Genomic DNA, 17,932 nt, shown 5'->3' with positions numbered 1-17,932 from the left:
TATCCTTTAGACAAGACATACCCTTCTAGGTTACACAGTCCCTGCTGCCTCATCTCCAGCCGCTTCTCCCCTTTCACGTTTTCTCACAGGCATCTGAATTTGTAGTAAACCCATGTTCACAGCACTGATTTCACCTTGAGCAGGTCATTTAAGTGCTGGTCTTCAGTCAGTCTCCATATCAGTAAAGGGGGAATAAAACTATCTGTCCCCTAAGGTAATCAGGAAGTAATTAAATACGATAATGCAGAACAAGCAGTGGCTAGAAGAGAGCACCTTCCATGAAGAAATTTGGGGTAAGCCTGAGTCCACTGTGACCTTGAGCAAGTTACTTAATCCCGCCAAGCCTCTGTTGGCTCATCTTTAAAGTGCAGATAGTGACATGGCTACTTCACAGGGCTATCGCGAGGGCATGAGGTGTTACTCACGGAGCATTTAGCACTACGCCTGGTTAGAGTGATTGCCTGTGAAAGGGTAGCTTCTATCGACACTGCTATCAGGAAAACGAGGGCTACTACAGCTCCTGCTGTTGTTACGCAGGGTCTTGTTGGTCAGCACCAGCTGCCACTGCCTGGTTGAAGCATCTACTCTGGTCTTGTGGGTAGGTTAGTAGCCCAGAGCTGCCTCAGGGACCCCCTTCAACAGCATAAGCAGACAGGACCTACCCGGGATTTTGCTGTGGCAATTTCAGCTTTCAGAATCTCAGGGTCATACTTAGAGCTGGATGACGAGCCAGAGACCACTGCAAAAAGAGAAAAAGGAATTCTGTAGATGAAACATATTTTGGTCAAGTTGGCTTATTTGGCCATCTAGATAAATCCAGAAAGGAATGACTATTAGTGAACAACCTAAATGCCCAACAAAGGGAAATTTGTTAAATAAATAGGGTATACGTATAAAATGAGGACTGTACAACATAAGTGATTTAAAACGATGGTGTAGGGACTTCCTTGGTGGTCCACTTGGTGAAGACTCTGCACTTCCATTGCAGGGGGTGCAGGCTTGATCTCTGGTGGGGGAACGAAGATTCTGCATGCTATGCGCATGGCAAAAAACAACCAAACAAATAAACGATGGTGTAGAAGGATACTAAATATTTAGGAGATGCCCAAAACTTACTGTTAAATAAAAAATAGTAATTTATGAAAAACTACAAAGAGTAAGTTTGAAAATATACAGAGGTAACACACACACACACACATATGTGGAAGGAGACAAGAAAGATTATATTTAGAGATTTGGATGTGGAATAAAATTAATTTTCATCTTTGTATTTTTCTATCTTTTCTACAATTTCTAACACAAACATAATTTTCTAATCAGAAGTTACTAAAAATATCATTTAATGTACTTTACAATATTAATGTACATTTGAAAAGGAAAATAAATTACCTGTAACCCTATCATCCAATACAATTATCTTCTCTTCAAGTTACCCTTCAATGTCTACCTACAGTTCTATCATACACAGGTATCTCAGAGATATTGTGGGTTTGGTTCCAGACTCCCATAATAAAGGGATTATCCAAACAACAAGAATTTTTTTGTTTCCCAGTGCCTATAAAAGCTTTGTTTACAGTATTGCAATCTATGAAATGTGCAATAGCATTATGCCTTAAAAAATGTACATACTTTAATAAAAAAAATACTTTATTGCTACAGAAAGCTAACCATCATCTCACAACGCCAGGTTGCCACAAACCTTCAATTTGTAAAATCCACAATCTCTGTGAAGTGCAATAAAACGAGGTATGCCTGCAGCTGTAATCTTAGTGCATTTTAAAAATAGAATTTCTTTGTGTCTTGATAAAGGATTTTAAGGCTTACAAAAATGGACACAGAGTGATCCATCTAAAAGGAAGGAAAATGAAATAAACGTACAGCGAGAGTGAGGAAGCCAGTGGCATGAAGCTGGGCTCACTGCATGCCATGAGGTCCCATTTCTGACCCGCCGCTGCCACAGACCTGGCTCTGAGCTTCCTACCTGCTGATATGAAGAGGAAAATGGGCCCTGTGTACGATGCATGGTGTCTTTAAACACAACCCCACTGTTCAGGAAAAGGGACAGGCACTGTTCAGGAAAAGGACAGAGAGGCCAGAGAAGCGTTCTCCTGAGTCCTTCATCTTATGGTCTGAGCAATTTTATCACCTCCCCTTTCTGTTTAACATCACTTGTTGGGACCTGGATTTTTCTGGGGCTAAAGAGGCTTATTTGGAGATTGTGGGCAATTTTCCGTGTGTGGAGGTAGAAGGAACAATCATGAAGGGGCTGCTGCTCTGCTCTGTGGACCTGGTTTAAGTACTGGAGTGGACCTTTTGATTTGCTGCCATTGTTTAGTTGCTAAATTATGTCCTACTCTTTTGTGACCCCATTGACTGTAGCCTGCCAGGCTCCTCTGTCTACGGGATTTCCTAGGCAAGAATATTGGAGTGGGTTGCCATTTTCTTCTCCAGCGGATCTTCCTGGACCCAGGGATTGAACCTGTGGAAGATTCTTTACAATCTGAACCACCAGGGGGGACCTTTTGATTATGCTTGTGCAGTGTGTGTGCTCAGTCGCATCCAACTCTTCGTGACCGCGTGGACTGAAGCCCACCAGATGTCTCTGTCCGTGGGATTTCCCAGGCAAGAACACTGGAGTGGGTTGCCATTTCATTCTCCAGGGGATCTTCCCAACCCAGGGAACAAAACCACACCTCTTGCATCTCCTGCATTGGCAGGTGGATTCTTTACCACTCTACCATCAGGGAAACCCCCGATTATGCTTTAAGAAAGTTAAAATGGAACACTGGGAAGTCTGGGAAATAAAATTGTTCTGCGTAGAAACTGACAAGATGTCCTGCACCATGGGCAGCATTTCACCTCTGCTGAGTTTGGAATGATGGTGATGGTGACTGAGGCTGGACTTTCTCAGAAGAGATGAGTGGCAGGAACACCTGGATAGGAAGGACCTCACAGCCCTTGTTGTGAGCATGGAACAGGGATACATGTTTTGTTTCCAGTTTGAAGCTTTCACTTCCTGTGCTCTAACTCCTTCAACTCTGCTGGAATTGGGAGTTTCAGAGGAGAGACCTGGTTGGATACAAAGTTGGAAGCACTGACTTAGGCAACTGCCCAGATAGGCACTTCCGGACAAAATTTTAAGGTCATTGACGATCTTTGTTACCCACCGATGGTTAGTGAAAACATGGCGAAAAGATGAGAGTCATCAGTGAGGAAATAAGATACACCGAAAAAGAATTGTGCCTGTTTTGTGAGCACCCGATCCTGCAACCAGCCTGTTCACCCATGCTGCTGGGCTTGGCCTTCACTGGGGGAAGTGTTAAGGGGAGCGTGGTAGCAGCCTGAGAGAGCCCACGAAACACGGCAAGTCCTGACCCTAACAAGGAGAGGGTGGCCATGGGGACCAACCCTGCCAGGGCAGATTGTGGAAGGCAGGAGTTCTTCCATGGAAACACTCAGAAACCCTCAAGGGAGAACCCGAGAAGGATGAGGCTCTGCCAACGGGGCCACCAGGGGCTGGAATTATCACCCTCTCTGAAGAATCACTGTGACATGTACTGTTTCTGTCCAAAGCTGCAGAAATAGGATGTGGCTTGTTATTTTTTAAGCAATCTTTTTGTTGAAGTAAAAAAGTACATATAGGAATGGAAAAGCACACAAATCGTATGTGTGCAGCTTGGTGGACTTTCACAAAAGAAACACACTCAACTGACCAGCACTCCAATCAAGAAACAGGTCATGAACTTCCTTTCTGTATCTAGGTCCCCTCAGTGACTCACAACAAAATAATCTCATATTCAAACAGGACCGTATAGATTGCCTTTAAGATGACATCTTTTTCTAGTTTTTAATTTTTAGTTTTTATTCAAGTTATGTATGAACACTCTAACAGTCTATATAAAATGCCACATATTTTATACATACCAGATTTGCTATAAAAAAAGAGCATTTCCCAATCTGCTAATCTTACTAGCAAAAAAGGAACCATTTCAATGGGTTCAGCCAGTTTCTTGGGCATCCAACCCTGTGTGTCTGATGATATGCAAGCTTCGCTGTTTCTTGATTTTTTTTTTCTGTTTTAGGCATCATGTATTCATTTCTCTCTGGAGGATGGAGTGTTAGACTCACTCCCTTTCCCAACCGCTACCCCACACAGGGCACCCCCTCTCAGCTCCTCATCTTCCTTACAGATAACTCTGGCCAGGGACACCTTCAGTGTTTGTATTACTCTTACTCTGTAAACGCTATTCAGGGCCAAGGCATGTAGCCAACTTTGCTTACTTTTTCTTTCCAGCACATGTTTGGGGTTGTTTTTCTTAAAGTTAATAATTATCATTTTTAGGTGTGCTTACTTTCCACACATTTATCACTGAGCAACCTCACACTTGGCCAGTTATCTAAGTCTCCTCTCCCTGAGTTCCCTTCTTGGGCTCTGCCTCGCTGGGTGTGTGTCTGTATTCTCCCTGCATGGCTGGCATCCTGGGACTCCCCCCACCCTTACCCTCACTGCTTCCCTCTCTCCTCCTTCCTAAATTCCATGTCTTCCCCCCTGTGACTACCTCCTCATTTTGGTAGAATATCACTTCCAGGAACTTCCTGAGAAAGGTGGCATGAAGGAAATATCACTTTTGGAAAACGTGCGTGTAGAGTCAGACGTGACTTAGCAACTAAACAACAGCAACAACATCCATGATTTAAAGGTAGTTTTGCTGGATATAGAATTCTGGGGCAGAAGTTATTTTCCTTAAATGTTTGAAGGCATTGCTCCATTGTCTTTTAGATTTCCAGTGTTACTACTGAGAAGCCAGGAGCTATTCTGAGTCCTGATCATTTTTGTGTGACCTAGTTTTTCCTCTCTGAAAGCTTTTAGAATCTCGAATCGTTCCCCGTGTTTGAAGTGGCACAATGATATGTCTTTGGTGTGAGTTAACTTTTATCCTCTGTGTTGGGTGCTCACTGAGCGCTTTCAATCTCCTCTATCAGTTCTGGGAAATTTTTCTAAATTATGTCACTGATGCTTCTCTGTTTCTTCTGCTCTATCTGGAGCTTTCATTACTCGGATAGAGTTCTTGGCCTGATGCTATTTTTCCATCTCATTGTATTTTTGTTCTGCTTTTTAGAAAACTTCCTCAGTTTTACCTTCCAGGCTTCCTGTAGGTTTTTCATTTCTACTCTCGTAGTTCAATTTCCAAAGGCTCTTTTGTGCTCTCTGAATGCTCCTATTTATAAAATGCAGCATCCTGTTTCACTTTCACAGTTGTGAGCTTTGCTCCATGTTTTCTTCTCCACGCACACTCTCCATTTCCTACAAGGCCTCCCCGCTGCCAGGTGTTTGTTTCATCTCTACTGTTCATGTAAGAGGCTTCCCATAGATGTCCATAAACTCAGCCGTCTGCTCACACTTAAACCGGGGACCCAAAAAGCTGCCTGGAGCAGAGTTTGTTGGAGATGGGTTACATGGTTCACTGTGGGTTGTGTGGTATATGTGATTTATCTGGACTGTTTCATCCAAGAATCCTTGCTGTCGATGTTTTTACATCTTTTCTCTCTATTTTTAATGTTATTGATTTACTTATTTTTGGCTCTGCTGGGTCTTTGTTGCTGTGTGGGCTTTTCTCTAGCTGCGGCAAGCAGGGGGCTACTCTCTAGTTGTGGTGCTCAGTTTTTTCATTGCAGTGGCTTCTCTTGCTGTGGAACAGACTCTAGGGCTTGTGGGCTTCTCTAGTGGTGGCACACGGGTTTAGTTGCTCCCCACCATGTGGGATCTTCCTGGACCAGGGATTGAACCCATGTCCTCTGTATTGGCAGGTAGATCCTGAGCCACTGGGCCACTAGGGAAATCTCATCTTTTCTGTTTATATCTCTTTTCTCTGAAAAAAAGAGACAGATTCCCCAGATTCTTCTACTGTCCAGCCTGGCAGGCAATAGCCTGGTACTCTTCTGGGAGTCAGGTGGTACATGCCGGCTGGGGTCTCAATCCTCAAGTTCACGTTCACTTGAATACCATGTTTTCAGTACGGTGCACCTCAGTTTTGAATTTGCCTGGTATCCTGTGGTCCAGAGACTCTGTTTTATTCTCTCCTAAAAATAAACCTCCTTTTTCATCAGGTTGGAGATGGGCACTGGCCTGGGTCTCACTGATTTGGGGAAGAGATCTGGTGGTCTGTGTCTCAGAAACAACTTTCCTCCAGTCTTCTTTGAGGGCCTCCTAACTTCATTCCCATTCCACAGAGACAGCCATTGCCTCCAATTCCTGACACTTTTGCACATGCTCCAGGTAGACCAGAGGCCTGTTTTTTCTCACTGTCAGCCCAATTCCTCTTTTATCTGGTCTATCAAATAGGCTGCTATCTGTCCTTCCACCTTTAGGTCTCCACATTTTATTGCTGCCTTTTCCTCCAAGTCTCCCTGTCCTTGTGCATGTACGCCTTAAAAATCTCTTATCTGACATTTTCTTAGTTTCAGGAATGAGTGAAAGCACGTAGGTGGTTCAACTGGCATTTTTAGCAGCAAGGCGCCCAGTGACTGATTTTCCAAATGGGAAACCAAGGCCTGGAGGAGGAAGGAGCATGGTGAGGTCCCAAAGAACCCAGCTCTCCTGAGCTCTCATCTTTCAAAGGATGGAAGAACCCCAGTGCAGCCCTCAAACCTTAGAATTTGACTGGCTGACTTGGGTTAAATTAAGAGAATTGGTTTTGAAGTCAGATGCTTATGGGTATAAAAACTAGTTCTGCCACTTTTTAACAGTGTGACTTTGGGGAAGCTACTTTCTCTCTCCAGGCCTCAGTTTTCTTATCTGTAAAATGGGAACAACAGTATCTTTTAGGATTGTGTATGTGTAGCAAGGTTATTTGATACAACATATGTACAGTGGCCAGCATATCACCCTGCAGAAATTCGATAGATGCATGTTAAATGAGAGTTCTCTTCTCATTCCCCACGGGGTGAGAGACTGTACCAGTGATGACAACAAAGCCTCCGTCCCCAAGGCAGAGCCCCACCTGTAGCCAAGCCCTACAGCAGTCAAGGCCAGGTGGCAAAACTCTCACAAGCCCCGACAGGCCATCTGAGTTAGAGGGAGGCATGTGACCTCACTGGTCTATCAACATGCCAGAGAGCTTGATTTGGAAGGCAAACCTGGTTTGTCAAACCCTAAGAAAGTCATGAGGAGCCTTGGGTCATGCCTGTTTCACTAGAATGCTTGGGCTGACGGATGCCCCCATCCCTTGCTGATTTGTATCTTAGAACTAGTGATCTGAGATGATTCTCTTTTTTAAAAATTTTTAATTGGAGGATAATTGCTTTACAATGTTGTGTTAGTTTCTGCTGTACAACAATTTGAATCAGCCATAACATACATATATCTGCTCTCTCTTGAGCCTCCCTCCCACCCCCATATCCCACCCCTTTAGGTCATCACAGGTCACAGAGCTGAGCTTCCCATGCAATACAGAAGCTTCCCACTAGCTATCTATTGATTTCTTCTTTAACATTCAAAATGATGGTGTCTTTGAACCTGATGCAGCACTCCATAGTAGCACTGAAGTCATACGACAGGACTGCCTCAATTACTTTCTATAAGGAATTGTCTATTCTTACTGGTTCCAGGGATTGGTTAAAAATCTTGGTCATTTCAATGTCAATGAATTAATAATATCAAATAAATATTGATATTATCTATCATGAGCTTAAGAATGTGATAACTAGTATTCCAAGTACGAACCCCGTAACACACTGGTGGAAGGTAACACTATCATTATGTCAGTTTTATACTTATTTTTGGCCACACCACACAGCATGTGGGATCTTAGTTCCCCAACCAGGGATCAAACTCCTGCCCTCTGCATTGGAAGCACAGAGTCTTAACCACAGGGAAGTCCCTGTCAATTTTACAGATGAAAAACTTCATGCAGAGAGAAACAGCATCACTTGTACAAAGTTGAACAGCTAGGAAGTTGCATATCCTGGACTGGACCCCAGCAGTCCAGCTACAGAGCCCACATTCTCAAAAGATTATGTGATGTATTTCTTATCAAGAGAATATTTATTGAGCTTTTAATACGTTCTAAGGGAATTGTGCTAAGTGGTTTACCTAGACCAGTGGTTTCTGGCTGGGGGCAACTTAGCCCACCCTGGGGCAGTGTCTGCACTCATTTTTGGTTATCACAACTCTGGGTAGGAGATACTATAGGCAGAGACCAGGAATGCTGTTAAACAGCCACAACACACAGGACAGCTCCCACTAAGAATGTGTCACTGCGGCCACTTGGCTCTTTTCCCCACCCTAAACTTTTATTTTGAAACCTTTGTATCTACTGGAAATTTGAAAGCATAATGTGATGAATATTGATAGATCCTTCACCTAGATCTACCAACTTTTAGCATTTCCCCACATCTGTTCTGTCTATCCCACCCTCCACTCTTATTCTCTCAGTAGGATGCCTGCCTGGATCATAAAAGCCCTCAATAAATGATTATTGGGAAAAACCCGTACCATATCCAAAACCATCAATGAGTCATTGATCTCACTTAGACTGACATCATCGTTTTTTCGTTTACCATACCCGCACCACCCCCCACCCCGCCGCCCTGGATTTTTTTGGAATTAAGTTGCAGACATGATGTCACATGAATGTCTTAGGAACAGGACATTCTCCTACACAGTTACAAAGTCATTATTATACTTAAGAAAATCTTCCAATTGCCTGAGAATATCTTTATGGCTGCTTTCCCCTCCATCCATGGTCTAGTCAAGGTATAAACACTTCATTGGGTTTATGGCTCCTTAACTTTTTTCGTTTTGTAATCTAGAACACTGCCCCTCTTTCTGTTTTTTTCCACAGCGCTATTTTTTGAAAGTGTGTTGGGTAATTATCTTGTAGGATACTGTGCAGTATGGATCTGTCTGGTTGTTTCTTCATGATTCGATTGAGAGTAAACGTTTTTTGTCAAGAATCCTTGGTGATTTTTTTTATTGCATCACATCAGAAAGGATACAATGTCAGTTCGTCTCATGATTGGTGATGCTAATTTGACCCCTGTGTAAGGTGGCAGTGGCTGCAGCTCTTCAATATAAAAAATACATTTTACCCCCCAAAGTTAGTAAGTTATTCAGGGTGTGATACTTGGGGTCCCTGTATACATCCTGACCTCCAAAATAGGATGGTTTGTTTTTCTATACACTTGTCACTATTTCAGACTACAGAAAGAAAAAAAATTATCTCTTTGAATCTGAATTTCACTAGGGATATTAATATCTCCCTCCAGGGCTCTGGTAAGAATAATGCTATGGACTTGGACTGAATTGTGTTCCCCAGAAATTCATATATTGAAGTCCTAACCCCTATTATAATAGTATTTGGAGAAGGGGGCCTTTGGGAGGTAATTAGGGTTAGATGAGGTTATAGGGATGGGGCCCTTATGATGGGATTAGTGACCTTATAAGAGACACCACAGAGCTTGTTGTTTTCTCTTCTCTCTCTGCCATGTGAAGACACAGTGAGAAGACAGGGAGAGGGTCCCACCAGAACTCAACTGTACTGATACCCTGATCTCAGGATTCCAGCCTCCACAACTGTGGGAAAATAAGTGTCTGAGGTTAAAGCCACCTGGTCTGTGGTAATTTGTTATGGCAGTCCCAGCTGATTAAGACAGATTAAGTGCTAAAACCCTCATGATGGTCTCTAGGACATTATTTGACCTAGAAACAGCTAATGAGTATAATGCAGTTCTTTTCTGTAATCTGAGATTCTGGGTTTTTCCCTGAGTTGCCAAGGAAAAGGGCAGGGCTGGGACATTGAGTAACCTACTCACTGTCCTCCTCCCAGACCAAATTTCTCAAAGTGGGGGCTTCACACAGGGGGAGTGTTTGATTACCCAGCCAAGGCATGGAAACCCTGACACCATGGCTTAAAGCTGGCCCCTTGGCCCAAACCGCAGATGTTGGGGGAGAGGATTGTGTTTGTAACTTATCACCTCTTACCAGCTGTAAGACCCTGGGTATGCTATCAGTCTTCTCTAAGCTGCAGATTTTTCATCTGTTACAGGAAGATATTAATTGTGCTTCCCCACAGAACTGTTATGAGAATTAACTGAAATAACATATTCAGACTGTAGATGAGCATTTAGTAAGCACTCAGTAAACATAGAAAAGGATTAGCTATTAAAAATAGTGGCAGAAGATAAAAAAAAAAACACAAAAAACCCAAACCCCAAAACATCAGAGAAGGTCAATGGGCTCTTTGAGAGCTATGGATCTGGTATTTCCCTACACTGAGAATGAAGGGACTGGGGTGCCTGTTCTCCTCCTGCAGATATGAGGGTGAACAAGTGAAACGGGGAATTTCCTCCACTAGGAAATACCAACAGATGTATAAGCAGATGTACTGTGATAGTGCTATGAACAAAATAAACAGCCATTACAGAGGCTAATGCTGGGGAAGGGCATCTGAGGATGGAATTGTCAGAAGCAAGCCTCTCAGAGGAGATGACTGGAAGGGTGAGAAGGAGCCAGCTGTGCAAACGGATCAATAGAAAATCTTTCTAGGCAGGGGAGCAGCAAGGACAGAAGCCCCAAGGTAGAAAGGTGCAGGGCAGGCTAGGGGAGCAGAATGGGTGTGCTTAGAACATCTAGATCCTAGTGACTGGGAGCATCAGCGGAGGTGGGAGTGGCTGGCAGGAGTCTGATCACATGGGGCTGTGTATGGAAAGAGTGATGCAAAAAAATACATATAACATAAAATTTACCAGTTTAACCATTTCAAAATATACATTTCAGAGGCCGTATATACATTTACACTGCTGTGCAGCCATCAGTACCATCCACCTCCAAAACGTCATCTTTCCAAACTGAAACTCTGTACATTAACCAAAAACTACCCCTGCTTCTCCCAGCCACTAAAGGGCTTCAAATAAGGAGACAGGTAAGTCAACTGGCATTCTGAGATGAAAAATGAATGAAAGGAAATGGAATGAAAATGGCAGATGAATCATAGCAAAGCACAAGCAGGAGCAGGAAAAGGGTGGTGGTTTGTACAAGGAGTGGAGAGGATAGAACACAGGTAGATCTGAGAAGCGTCGAGAGGCAATACATGCAGGACTCAGTGTGGTCATTTCCTCTTCCTTGAGGTCATGTTGGTGGGGGTACTGGTGGTGGGAGGTACTCACAGCTGACCTGGGAGCCAAGCTTGTGCTCCCAGACGGCATGCAGCTGCTGATACTCCTGCTGTGCAAGCTCTAAGCGCTGCTGCTTCACCTGATAGATTTCCTTTTGTGCACTCAGGGCCTCCTGGGCCACCACCAGGTAATCCTTCAGCATGTGCTCCTGCTCCCGCCGCCATTGTATCCGGGGATCCTCGATCTGAGTGGTTTCTGGAACAGACCCCAGAGATCCTAGATTAGCACCTCAAAAATGTCTGTTGAGTTGGTGGCCTGTAGAATCTACCAGAGAACAAAAAGTGTAATAAATATAAAATTACAATAAATGTAAATGGGTTAAACTTGCCTTTTGAATAGCAGAGACTCTTCATTTGGATTAAGCAAACAAACATACACAAAAAACCAGGATCAATTTCCAAACCTGCAGTTACTCAGAGAATAGCCAGAATGAACAGATATGAATTCTACTGTAAGACAGAGAGGTTCAACAATATTAGAGATGCTTAAAGTCACTCATTTTGGTAAATAGTAAAGGAAAATAAAATAACTGATATTTCAAAAGGTGTACAGACATACTGTGTCCACACAGTATGTAAATTAGAACAGCCTTCTAAAAGGCTATCTGACAATGAAAATCAAGAGACTTAAAATGTTAATACCCTTCATCCAATAATTCCTCCCATAGTAATTTATTACAAAAAGTAATAAATTCAGGCAAAGATGCATTTGTATAAAATCATCTTCATCATAAACAATCACTTATTTAATGTTTACTCTATGCCAAGCACTATTTCATTTACTTTGTATCTATTTACTCCTCTATCCTCACATTAACTCTATAGAGAAAATTCTTTTATTACTCTGGTTAAACAAAAGAGAAAACTGAGACAAAGAGGTTAAGTGACTTGCTCAAGGTCACACAAGAAATTACTGCTGAAATATGTATGCTATATTTACACAATACACTAAAACAGCCATTAAAAATCATGTCTTTGGAAAAAATTTTGAAAAAAAAAAAACAGAAAGGTGTTAACAATAAAAAAAAAAACAGGTGTAAGTACTGAGGTCTCAACAGAATTGGAGACAATTTAGCAACTAAACAATAATAACTGGGTAGGAATTGCATAAATAATTTTGTATTTATCAAAATATATATGTATATTCTCAAATAGATTAGGAGGAAACAGCAAATTATCGACAGTAGATATGTCTTGTTGGTAGGATGCTTTTTATTCATTCTTTTTTATTTTTTAAATTATGTATCCAATAAAAATACACAGTGATAGTTTAGAAAAAAGTAATAGGACAAAAAAATGGTTTTAAAAGGATAGCTGGCAGCTCAGCAGATATGGAAGAGGTCAAAGCAATGTTAATGTCAAAGAATCAATGCCCATCGACTGCCAGCTCCTCAGTCATCTCCCAGCTGGAAGGTGGGGTATGGGATGACAGACACACCAGAAATTATATAATCACAGCCATATGGTAAATTCAGCTTGCAGGTAAGTTTTGCTTAGCCCAAAGAACTTTAGTAATTTTGAATTGATTACTGGTATATAAAAATAAGGAGATTTTTTTAAAATTCATTTTTTTAAATTGAAACATTATTGTTTTATAATATTGTGTTAGCTTCTGCTGTACAACGAAGTAAATCAGGTTTTCAGTGTTAGTTGCTCAGTTGTGTCCAGCTCTTTTCGGATCAGGTATATGTATACACATAACCCCTCCCTCTTGAGCCTCCTGTCAGCCCCCACCCCCACACCTCCAGGTCATCACAGAGCACTGAGCTGAGCTCCCTGTGTTCTTCAGCAGCATCACACTAGCTGTCTGCTCTACACATGGTAGTGTACATATGTCAACGCCACTCTCTTAATTCATCCTGAGCTCTCCTTCCCCTCCTGCGTCCACAAGTCTGTTCTCTACACCTTTGCCTCTTTCTGTCCTGCAAATAGGTTCATCATACCATTCTTCTAGATTAGCAAGAAGATTTATACATTAAAATCTTGATCTCTGGTTTTTCTGGATCATTCAGAAGATGTGGCCGCCAGGGATCCAAAGCTACCCGCTGCACTCATTTCTGCCATGTGTCTGGCTCCTGGGGAATTGAGTTAGAACCTCCGCTCACTGGTCCTTCACTCTCAGTCCTCCTGAATAGGCCCCAGTGAGCTTTTCCAATGAAAGAAAGAAGAGACAGGGAGAATGATCACAGAGGTAGCAGGGCCACGTTCTCATGCCCACCAGTGATCACTGTATTACAATGGGCAGGTTGCTTAACCTCTCTGAATCTACTTTTCTGATTATTAAAGAGAATAAGGGGCCCCGCCTCATTGCTTACACCCAGGTAAAGTAAACAAACGATGGTGAGAGTAAAGCCAAACCTATTCACTGAGGCCATTTGTTTGAATTATCTATGAATAGCTGTTCTTCAAGCTCTCCCCCTCCCTTTTTCTGGGAAAGAAAACAAGGTGTGAAGATGGCCTGTCTGTCCTGAACTAATGACACTCAGAGGATATCCTCCCATGCCCAGCCCCTTCTATGCTCACTCTCCTTCCTTAACTTCCATCTCACCAGAGTAGATAACTTCACACCAGGGCAGGTTCTCAGAGACTCCCCTTGGTCGACTACTTATTTCCTTGCTTATTTATCTGGCTGTGTCAGCTCTTGGCTACATCATGTGGGATCTTCCACTGTGGGCACAGACTCTCTAACTCTGGCTTCAGGGCTCGGTGCAGCGTGTGGGCTTAGCTGCTCCATGGCATGTGGGATCCTAGTTCTCCCACCAGAGATCAAACTTGTGCCCCCTGCTTTGCAGGGCAGATTCCCAACCACAGGACCACCAGGGAAGTCCTTGGTCAACAATTTTTCAGTTCTTGTTTTTATTAAAGTTAAACATGGACATAATTAAATCATTCAGCACATCACAAAATCAGCTTCACACAAAATCATCCCTGCATCCCCTTCCCCTTCATTCGCTCTCTCCCTAAAAGGTAGCTACCTCCAACAGATGTTTAATTGATTGAATACAATCATCACTGAGACCCAGTTCTCCTTCCTCCCCCAGGCCCCAAACCTCTACCTACAAATACACTGTACCCTCTCCATACAGCTCACAGTTCACAGGCTTCACATACTCCTCACCTCACCACACACCTGCTTTCTACATGCACCACACAAGCACCCATGTGACTCACACTACTGAATTCTGCAAGGGCTTGAATTACAATTGTCTTAAAAACAGCTGAACATCTGGAGAAAGTCCGACCTTGTTGCTATGCAAAGGAATGCAAATGAAACACAATGAAGTAACACTTTAAACATGTGATGAATGTATCAAAAGTAAAGAAGTGAAATTAGTCATATACTGATCAAGGTATGAGGAAAACAGTACCCTCATTGCTTGTAGTAATACAGATTGACTCCATCTTTTAGAAATATTATCAAACTAGGAAGAGTTACCAGAAGTCTCACAAGTGTCCACAACCTTTCACTTGGCGATCCTACATTTGGAAATGTGACTCCAGGAAAGTAGCCCAGAAGAATAGAGCAATATGCTTAAAGACTCTCCCTCAAGTGTTATTTTTTATAACAAACAAATGGAAAGAACCCAAAGGTCAGTTGTTTTATGTGTCATAATGTATTGATGCATCTGTTTGATACATTAAAAATGGCAAATATGAAGACTATGTAGCATCTCTCAAGTATTCATGACATAGTGTGAAAAGAAAACAGAAAACACAATTTGATCACTGATTAAAACCATCTAATCCCGGAGAAGGCGATGGCACCCCACTCCAGTACTCTTGCCGGGAAAATCCCATGGACGGAGGAGCCTGGTGGCTGCAGTCCATGCGGTCTCGAAGAGTCGGACGTGACTGAGCGACTTCACTTTCACTTTTCATTTTCATGCTTTGGAGAAGGAAATGGCAACCCACTCCAGTGTTCTTGCCTGGAGAGTCCCAGGGACGGGGGAGCCTGGTGGGCTGCTGTCTCTGGGGTCGCACAGAGTTGGACACAACTGAAGCGACTTAGCAGCAGCAGCAGCAATCATGATAGATAAAATCAATGCAAGAACACAAAGCTACAATCATTGTAAATTTGAGAAATAAATGCCCACAAATTAACAACTAAATATTTAATAAATAAATGAGTGCTCTCTTTATGCCAACAGCTCCCAAATGCCTACCTTCAGCCTAGTTCTCTTTTCCAAACACCAGATTCCTACATTAAACTGCCCAACATCTCCTCTCAGATGGATAACAGGCATGGAAGATGTGACCCATCCCAGCAAACCCTTGTTCTTGCTTCCTAAACACATCACTCCTCTTACAGCTTTCTCCATCCAATGGATGGCAATTCCATCCTGTCACCTGCTCAGAGAGGCTCACTCATTCCTTTTTCTTCCATACTGCACATGTAATCTATCAGGAAGCCTTGTTGGCTTTATCTTGAAAACACCTCCAGCCTCAGGCCACTTTTCACCACGTCCACCACTATAGCCTTGGTCCGGGCCACTGTCCTTTGTCACCTGGACTACTGCAACATTCTTTCACAGGTTTCCCTATGTCTGTCCTTGTTCCATTGTCTACTCTCAGCAAAGCAGCCAATGACCCTTTTTAAGACATAAAACAAATCACACCACTCATCTGTTTAAAATTCTCCGTGCTAAGTTGCTTCAGTCATGAGCGAATCTTGGTGACCCTATGGACTGTAGCCCACTAGGGTTCTCTGTCCATGGGATTCTCCAGGCAAAGATACTGGAGTGGGTTGCCATTTCCTCCACTGGGGGATCTTCAATGGCTCCCATCACGTGGAATAAAAGCTCGAGCCCTTCAGGTGGATCACTGCCCCATCCAGGCCCTGCTACCACCTGGCCTGATGCCCTCCTCCCCACTTCCTCACAAATTCTGCTAAATGCACACCTGCCTCCTTGTCACCCCTTGAGAAGTAAAATGTGATCACACATTGGAGTTTTTGCTTGATCAACCCTCTCTACTTGAAACACTCTCCCCACCTCCTTCAAGTCTTAGCTCAGAGAGCATTTTCTCAACACTGTCCCTCCCCTGACACCCACAAATGCACACAGCACACCTCAGCCCCATGCTCTGCTTCCCCCTTTTCTCATAACCCTGATAATTTAAAAATATACTACATAATGGGCTTCCTTATTCTGTTTATCTTCTGCTGCTTCTGCCAAAATGAAAGCTCTATGAAGCCAAGGATCATTGCCATCTTGCACTCTCATGTACCCCATGCTCCCAGAACAGTGCCTAGAACATTGTAGGAGGTTGATAAATATTTTCTGAATGAATGAATGCTCGATGGTGGATTTAATTTGTTGTTCAATTCTATCGTGTCTGTAACTGTATAACAGTAATTTCAGGGGCTTTCCCTGGTGGTTCAGTGGTAAAGAATCTGCCTGCCAGTGCAGGGGACACAGGCTTGATTCCTGGTCCAGGAAGATCCCACATGCCATGGAGCAACTAAGCCCATGTGCCATAACTACTGAGCCTGTGCTCTAGAGCCCAGGAGCTGCAACTACTGAAGCCTGTAAACCTAGAGCCTGTGCTCCGCACAAGAGAAGCCGCCTCAACGAGAAGCCCGTTTACCACAACTAGAGAGTAGCCCCTGCTCAGCACAACTAGAGAAAAGCCCCTGCAGCAATGAAGACCCAGCACAGCCACAAATAAATACATCAAATTCGTAAACAAAACCAAACCGTAATTGCAGTCACTCACAGAGGATTGGTCCGAGTCCACAGCTCTGAATGAGTGGGCCTTGTGCATACCACCATTTGTATCACTGGCTCCGTCCTCTAGAAGTGGTACCCTCCATCCAATGAGAGCACCTTCCAGCCAAAAGAAACCCTGCAGCCTGACTGCTGGCAGAACTACCAGAGAGAATTCTTCCTTTTGTGGTTTTCATTTACTCACCTTCCTATACACACCCCCGTTTCTGCCACCATCCCCTAAAGAATACACTCTACCATTGCATGACACGCCTTCCATCTCTCCAACGACTCCCAGAAGCACCAGAAAATCCCACTCCTGCCATCAGATTTCAATGAGGGGGATTCACTCAGCAATTAGAGACAGGAAAGGACTAGTGCGGGTTCCTGTACATCAGTGTTTAACCCAATATACCATGCAGCCCTCCAAGCATTAGCCTCCTTCCCCATACACACTCAATTAGGCACATTTACGTCTCATTATCCAATATGCAATCATGAGTGCTAATAAAAACCGCTGCTACCCTCAACAATGTAATCAGTGCCATTAGTCTCTCAGAAACTCTCCTCTGCTCTGGTGCCAAGTCTGCTCACTCACCCATTTATGTAGCCATGCATTCATGCACATGTAACCTTTTCTAGGTAGCAAAGGTCAAGTGCACACCTACTATGTGCCTTGCCAGGCAAAAAAGTCTGGGGAACCTGCCCTGACAGGTAAATGGTTATACTACAGAATGGTGAGGGGCACAGCAGAGATTCAGGTGCTACAGAAACCCAGAAGAGGAAGTGGATGGAGAAGCCCAACTTCACTCCCAGGACGAGTTCAAATCCCAGCCCTGCCATGCTTTGGCTCTGAGAGTTGCGCAGTCAATTTCTATCTCTAAGTTCCATTCATAAGACAGAGTTAATCATCCTAGTGCTTCCCAGGTGGCGCCAAAGGTCAAGAATCTGCCTGCCAATGGAGGAGACTCAGGTTCGATCCCTGGGTAGGGAAGAGACCCTAGAGTAGGAAATGGCACCCCACTCCAGTACTCTTGCCTGGAAAATCCCATG

General features: G+C 43.4%; 2 protein-coding genes across 2 annotated transcripts in view; both read right to left on the bottom strand.

Annotated features, from left to right (window-relative positions):
- Positions 1-17,932, bottom strand: part of RARS1 (arginyl-tRNA synthetase 1) — a 198,172-nt gene that overhangs the window by 98,520 nt on the left and 81,720 nt on the right. The window lies entirely within an intron of this gene.
- Positions 1-17,932, bottom strand: part of WWC1 (WW and C2 domain containing 1) — a 158,179-nt gene that overhangs the window by 60,679 nt on the left and 79,568 nt on the right. The window contains exons 3-4 of the mRNA XM_055562748.1: positions 11,167-11,370; positions 663-739 (exon numbers count right to left, since the gene is read on the bottom strand). Coding sequence (XP_055418723.1) covers positions 663-739; positions 11,167-11,370 — 281 coding nt within the window. The remainder of the gene's footprint in view (positions 1-662; positions 740-11,166; positions 11,371-17,932) is intronic.

This window comes from Bubalus kerabau, chromosome 1 (genome assembly GCF_029407905.1).
Source record: "Bubalus kerabau isolate K-KA32 ecotype Philippines breed swamp buffalo chromosome 1, PCC_UOA_SB_1v2, whole genome shotgun sequence".
Classification (NCBI taxonomy): Eukaryota; Metazoa; Chordata; class Mammalia; order Artiodactyla; family Bovidae; genus Bubalus; species Bubalus kerabau.
This window is presented reverse-complemented; position numbering and strand designations above follow the sequence as displayed.